The sequence below is a fragment of the Delphinapterus leucas genome, chromosome 7 (genome assembly GCF_059928025.1).
Source record: "Delphinapterus leucas isolate spDelLeu-1000000601 "Yukka" chromosome 7, BTC_Dleu_Yukka2, whole genome shotgun sequence".
Taxonomy (NCBI): Eukaryota; Metazoa; Chordata; class Mammalia; order Artiodactyla; family Monodontidae; genus Delphinapterus; species Delphinapterus leucas.
Window position 1 is genome coordinate 27,581,347 of NC_143135.1, and position 7,120 is coordinate 27,588,466.

At 39.8% G+C, this 7,120-nt stretch overlaps 1 protein-coding gene across 1 annotated transcript in view; it reads left to right on the forward strand.

Annotated features, from left to right (window-relative positions):
- The window catches only part of MPPED2 (metallophosphoesterase domain containing 2), an 83,982-nt gene extending 77,317 nt beyond the window's left edge, over positions 1-6,665 (forward strand). The window contains exon 3 of the mRNA XM_022583716.3: positions 6,075-6,665. Within this exon, the coding sequence (XP_022439424.2) occupies positions 6,075-6,304 (230 nt within the window). The 3' untranslated portion in view covers positions 6,305-6,665. The remainder of the gene's footprint in view (positions 1-6,074) is intronic.
- Positions 6,666-7,120: the final 455 nt, after the last annotated feature.

Sequence of the window (7,120 nt, forward strand, 5' to 3'; positions counted from 1 at the left end):
GTGACTTTGCTTAGCAAGTGACAGCACCCCTCTGGCACTCATTCTCTTCATTAGTAAAATTGAATTGGATACATCAGTGATTTTTCTTTTTAATATTTTTAAGCCAGGGCTAACTTTCTTTGATTCAAATCTTTCCCCAAATCGTAAAATAAAGGAAAGCAGTGCTGCCATGGTGAACATGGGAGCAGGCCCCTCCCCTCCCCCCTTGTCTCTTTCCTCACATCGCCCTGCTCCAGCCCCAGGGAGGGTTACAGAGCACAGCTTTCAAATCACTCAGGGTGTGAAACATGGGAGCCGCTTTAAGTGATACATTAAATGTCCAGAGTTTGGGAAGGAAGGGAGGCTGACCTTGGCACAATCCGCTGTGTGTCTGCTTTAAAGTTGTCACGGCTTTATCAGACATGTGCATAGCCAAAGATCTTAGTTTTTCTTTTTCTGTTCCTCTCTCTATACTCATCGAAGAGTACCTTCATCTGATTCTATGAAGATATTAGGGGTATTCCAAATGAGTGGTCACTCTTGAGAGAAATAGAATCTGGGCGTAACTTATCACAGGTTACGCTATTCATTTGTGAATGAGGGGCCAATCCTGGCCCATTTTTTGGCAATCAGTAAATGTTAAAAGAGATGGGTAACTGTATGTTAGAAGGAGGAAAGCAGTGATGTGTTGAGGGCACACATTTTCAAGGTTAGAAGCATCTCGACAGAGGCAGCTAGGTTTGCACTGTGTATAGGTTGAAGGTCTCATAGGTCCACCCACCATCACCTCAGATCCAGATATCTTAATGACCCTAGCAATGTTTTTGTTAATTTGAAGGATACATTGGACCATGCCAGTTTCTGCCTTTGGAAAATCAAAGTTTTCTTTTTCATCTCCACATGCTTTTCTTCGAAGGCAATGACATTGTGCAATGTGACCAGGGAGTGATCCAATTTGTGGATAAACTAATATTTTCTTGGTTGGCAGCTGGGAAGGGCAATCATTATAATAATTATTATAACACAGCTAATATCTATTGAGTGATGATAAAGTGTGAGAAACTGTGCAAACCTTTACATGCAGTATATTGTTTAATGTGCATCAAACCCTAGGGGTAGTATTTTTATTTTCCCCCCATTTGTATTTGAAGAAACTGCAGTTTAAAAACAGTGTATTGGAGAGGATTTGGCTAGACTGGATTGGAGATGCTTCCTCATTTCACTAAAGTTCTGGAAAGACAATTCCAGAAGCTTGCAGCTGGTAGGCCAAATTAGATGTATTAGAATTGGCCCCCAACTGTGTTTGTTTGTTTTTAATTGAACTAGCAATTCAGGAGGGCTTAAACTTGGAGGACAACCCAGTACTGGTTTAAGCCTTGTCATATAGCTCAAGATGACAAGCCCATTCCTGGAATTCTTTTTAGGAAGTTCCTGGTAAGTCTTGCAGAGGTTCATTCATTCCTTCAACAGATACTTACTGTGTGCCTGCCATATGGGAAGGTATTGAACTGGGTACTCTGGGCCAAACAAGGAACCACAAGCCACAATCCATGCCTACAAGGACCTTACAGTCTAGGAGGAGACAAGTCACATGCAAAGGGTAAAACTAAAAAAATGGAGTAAAATAATAAAGTGCACTGATTATTTACTCCATACCACACATGTGCTTTAGAAGCTTTATGTCATTTTATCTTGAACACAACCTATGAGGTGGATGCAGTTATTACCCCCGTGTTGCTAACGCACCATAGAGAGCATAAGGGCTCTGTCCAAGGTCATACAGCTAACATGTCATGAAGCCTGCAGAGGCCCCACTCTTACCCTCTTGCTGCCTCCACAGTTTAATTTGTAATAAAATTTAAAAACTAAATTGCAGAGAATAGAAGTGTGACACATGCAGTAAGAAAATATTAAATAATATTCATAGAAGTAAAGATGAAGAGGGAAAGTGTAATGGGTCAGCTGAGAATGAGGTGGGACACAAAGGGAGTTGAGGAAGAAGAGAGGAAAGGAAATACCGGAGAGGGAGGGGGAGAAGGCAGAGTCCAGCATCACTAATCCAGGAAGAGATGCTTTGTCAGACAGGGATGTCACTGTGGAGACATCCATGGAGATGAGGATGGAGAAAAAGGCTTGGCTTTGGTTTTTAGGAGGTTTTTATTGACATTCAGGGAAGCTTTTGGAAGAGTACAGAAACAAAGGCAGATTGCGTTGGGTAAATTCTGAGTAGCCATTTATGTCTAAGTTGCTGATTCTAATAGTAGGGTAGCCCATCAGGCAACACAGTCGTGATAAGTGGGCCAAGGTGCGAGAAGTAACAGGGAATGAGGAGGTCTGCAGCAGACTGAGGTCAGTATCGCCTGATTTTTTTATCTTCCAGAAGAAGCCAGAAACCCTGCATTTTTGGTGTGATATTTCCTGATTTCTAAATGTTAGTTCAACTAAGAAAATAAAATAAAACACAGTTGAGGGCCCACTATAATACATCTGTGGGCTGAATTTGGCATACCAGCTGCAAGCTTCTAGAATCCTCCTTCCAGAAGTTTAGAAATAAAATGAGGAAGCATCTCAAAGAAGAAGTAAGGTTAGGGATGGTGTAGGATTGCATTTGAGGAGTGTGTGTGTGTGTGTGTGTGTGTGTGTGAGTGAAGAGCTGCTTGTTTTTATTTTCTTGGGGTGGGTAAACATAAACTCACTAAGGAGGAGAAATAAAGAGACCCAAAATATCATAGAGAGATGTCTGAAAAATTAAAGTGCCAGTGGCAGGAAATGGATTAAGAGGCCAATTATTAGAAAGATGAGAAGATGTAAACAGTGATCGGAAAGTGAAGAGAAGGAAATGAAGAGAGTCTATCTTGAGATGAGGGCGTATTGTATGCTAAGTGCAGAGTCAAAAGGAGCCTGGAACCTAGAGAGGAACCTGGAAAAGTTTTGTGATAGCGGCTTAGGGAATAGGCAGTGGCAAGAGTATAGGGTGATTAGAATTGTAGAATAGCAGGGAGGACCCAGCTGACTTCCATTATCCATTAGTTTTAAGTGAGCATCTATTTATGTGATATAGATACAGTAGGAGATACAGATTTGAATAAGACTTAATTGATGCCTCCAAGAGCTTATCGTCTTACTTATGATCAGTAGCTCTAAACTGAACTGATTGATGGGCTAGTTTCCCAAATTACATTCATTCACTTGCTAGTCATCACTTTGCCATATCTGTGAATTATCTGTGTTATTATTTGCTCAATAGTTTTCTTTGAATCATCTCTTAATTTATATACAAAAATAGAAAAATGAAAATAGAAATGAAAAATGAAGCCATATATCATTACTTGCATTGTTGTGTTTTTCCAAATATGCATTTTTAGAACATACAAAACTACTTGACATTTTGTCAGAAGTTCATCTCTATTCCACCTAAAATAATCTTGTATCTTACCAATAGAACATATACCGTGTCTTAGGAAAGATAGAACTGGTTAGTTGGTAGAATTCTTTAGGTCATTCAAAGCAAGAATTTTTCCACATTAGAATAACTGCACTACGGCCTTGGTTTTTTATTCAGGCAGGTCAGCTTCGATGGCCTGATCTGAATAAAATGGATAAAGGCAGGCACCTCTTTGTCTGACAATTTTAAAATAATGCTATTTGAATAACGAGAAGTTAGAGAGCCTTCCAAATTAATCTAGTCTGGAAAAAACCAAAAATGCCATCAAGTAACAGGACAATTTGCATATAAAACACAAAGGTTGGCAGATTAGATGAAAGGTCAGTTCAGCAAAAAAAATATGTCAGACAATCTCATAACATAGGTAACAGAGGATGGAAGTTGGAAACTACTATTGGATTCTCAGAAAGAGATGAGTTTGTTGGCAATGCGTAAATATCATCACGATTTTCTGTGGCTGTTCATTTTGGTGGCTACTTCTTAATGCTGAGTCTCCAAAATTTGATTTAAAAGACACTGAAGAGGCTGTCTTCCTGAGAAAGATTTACTTTGCAGCAGTTTTACTTTTTTTTTTTTTCTTAACTGATCTGAAGGGGAGAAATGTACTCCCTTCACCTTGTTTCCCAGTCTCACCCATTCCATCCCTGAACCAAATCTCTGAAATGGAAAAAAACAAGAAACCAAGGCCTCTTGCAAGAGCAGTGGTACATAAAGACAGGGTTTACAGCGAGTCCATCATCATGAATGATTAAAGGAGGACCAGCAGCTAAAGCATGACTTGTACAAATAGAGTTGCTCAAAGGTTCAGGTAGGACCTGCCTTGGAGCAGATTACTGTCCAGGAAAACATTTCAGCCCGTTCCGGCCTTGGGAGCACAGGTGAGTCTGGGGATGCAGTATCAGGCCAGTGTGTTCACAGAGCCATGATGTTGAAATTGTGGGGCATCTCAAAAACTTCCAGCGTGTGCAGTACTGGGAATTTGCAGGCTTCTTAATACATCTTTCATCTGTATTTTAAGTGCAGGGAGTTGTGCAAAATATCATCATTCTATCCAAGTAGCTTGCAACATACATCACAGTCTTATTGCCTTATGCTAGTGCAGATTATAAGCTCTGCATGCATTTAAGAGAGGCTTCCTATTTTCTATGAGCTCTTCACTGTAGCCTTGCAAATAACTGAGGCCAAAGGCATTTCACAGAGCATTGTGGGCTAATAATCAAGGATATCTGTTGATGCTTGGCCACAATGTTTTCGGTTTCGTCTTTCTGCAGTGTTGTTTTCTGACTGCTTTCACTTCTCTCCTAAGTCTCCCCCTTAACCCACATGCTATATATACAATTTAAATACTTTTATTAAATTTTAAAAATTTAATAATTTTAAAAATTTTATACAATTTTTCAGCAATTTGCATTGCTGAAATCCAAGTGGGCCTATGACAAAACTTGCCTTCCCTTCCAAACAATATAATTCTCTCCCCCACTGTAAGCTTCATTAATTGAATCATTGATTCTGGCTTGCTGGTAAGGACCAATTCTTACAACAAATGTATCCAATTTCCTGCTAGTGGTAACTTTCATTCTTCCTGGAATAGCAGGCAACATTAATTTTGCATTGGACCTAGGAGTCTCAGGAAGCTGGAATTATAGGCACCATCGTCCCGCCCTTTTCCTCCTCAAAATAAAATGAAATAAAATAAAACGAGCAGCTGCCCAGTGGTGAGGCTTGAGGGATGGATAATGACAAAGAAGAGAAAAAGGCATTAATTTCAGGATGGGGGCAGCTGCCCGGCACTATCTCCCTTTGGATTTTGGTTCTTATAGCATCACGGTGAGTTATTAATATGTATGGTCCGTATTTTATTCAAACATTATAAATCTATGCAGAAGTCTGGTGTTTGGGTTTTCCTTTATAGCTTTCATTCTTCTTCCCAGAATTATCTCATTTTGATCGGGAAACTTCTGCATAAAAAACACACATGGGGAACTCACATTTCCATACCATAAATATTAAAAGGGGGTTAAGCTTTACAGTTTCTTCTCCCACCCCAACGGGAGGAAATTTAGCCTTCTAATCAGGGGACCATTCTTAATGTTCTTTTTATTCGCAAGCCAAAAGGTAAACTTTAACTTGCCGTATGAAATTGTACTGTGTAGTTCCTTTCATTTATGTAAATTGTGAAATGCTTGGCTATGCCATGTCTTTTGTATGAAGCTTATACTAAAAAATCTTAGCAGTTATCTGAGTTGTTAAGAATAGTTGGTCGGCTTATTTTTTAAGGGTCAAAACCAAGTCCAGACCTTTTTAAGGCTCGTGATTAAAGTACTTTTTGCTGGATAATTATAAAGTATGGATTCGTCACAGTGTGGATTCATCACAGTGAATCTGTAGCAGACAGAAAAGGGAAGTGAAACTAGCAAACTTAATGTCTCCTTAGTAGCTTTTTAGCTTCTGAGCAGCTTCCTATCTCCCGTTTATTGTCATTTTTGTTAGCATAAAAAAGTCGTCATAAATTTCGGTTCCCATGGAAATAGAAAGGAATGCGTGAGCTATTTCATTTGGGGATACTGTCTGCTAACCACGCAGTCTCTGCAGTTGTACTTCGTGATGGGAAATGTACATGCTAATTGGTGCTTTTTTTTTCTTATTTCAGGAAACCTGCCATATGAATATAAAATAGTGATTGCTGGGAATCATGAACTGACATTTGATAAGGAATTCATGGCAGACCTTGTTAAACAGGACTACTACCGTTTCCCCTCTGTGTCCAAATTGAAACCAGAGGACTTTGACAACGTTCAGTCCCTCCTGACAAACAGTATTTACTTACAAGACTCGGAGGTAACAGTGAAGGGATTCAGGATATACGGTGCACCTTGGTAAGTGTTCATTCCAACAGTCTTCCCCTCTGTTTTTTTAGCTCAGCACTCAGAAAGCATGGTTCTGGCTTAGGTGCCTTAAACCAAAAGGATAAAGATGAAGAGAAACCTTTTGGCTGTATTTAGAACATAACACATATTTTGGCACTGCTGCAAAACACGATGCTTGTTGTTTTCATTGTGATGCAGATTTCTTTAGGCAAGATCAATGGGAGCATGGCTTTGGTAGATACGTGTCTGTTTGTGTGACCGGGGCTGCATGTGTGTCTGTGGGACACAGAAGGATTTGGTGGAAGGTCACTGTGTTACCCTTCATGCAGATTCAGCCACTCTGAACATTCCATCAGCCTACGTGACTCGTTCCCTTCTCGTTTTACATTGGAAGCACTCATAAAATATCTTGCTTACATTAGAGTTTCTCAAATCTTGCTACACATCAGAATCACCTGACCAACTCTGAAGAAATACAGATTTTGAAGCCATATCCCCCTGAGACTCTGATTCTCCTTCCTGAGGTGGAGCCCAGTGACCTGTATTTTTAAAGCTCCCCAGACAAGACTGAAGCACAGACAGTTTGGAAGTTACCGGTTGAGAGCTCAGTCCTAGAATTCTCAGTACTGAAATTCTCAGCTCTAGAAAACTTGAAGCAGGTGTGTATTCCTTGGGACCAGACAAGGAAACATTTTGACCTTGGCTCTATCAGTTGTCAGTTTTCTGGTTTTGAAGAAGTTAATTCATAGAGAAGGAACCTCAGTGAAAATAATACCTACTTTTAGAGGGTTATTATGCGGATTAAATTAGGTGATGTTTGCAATGGATT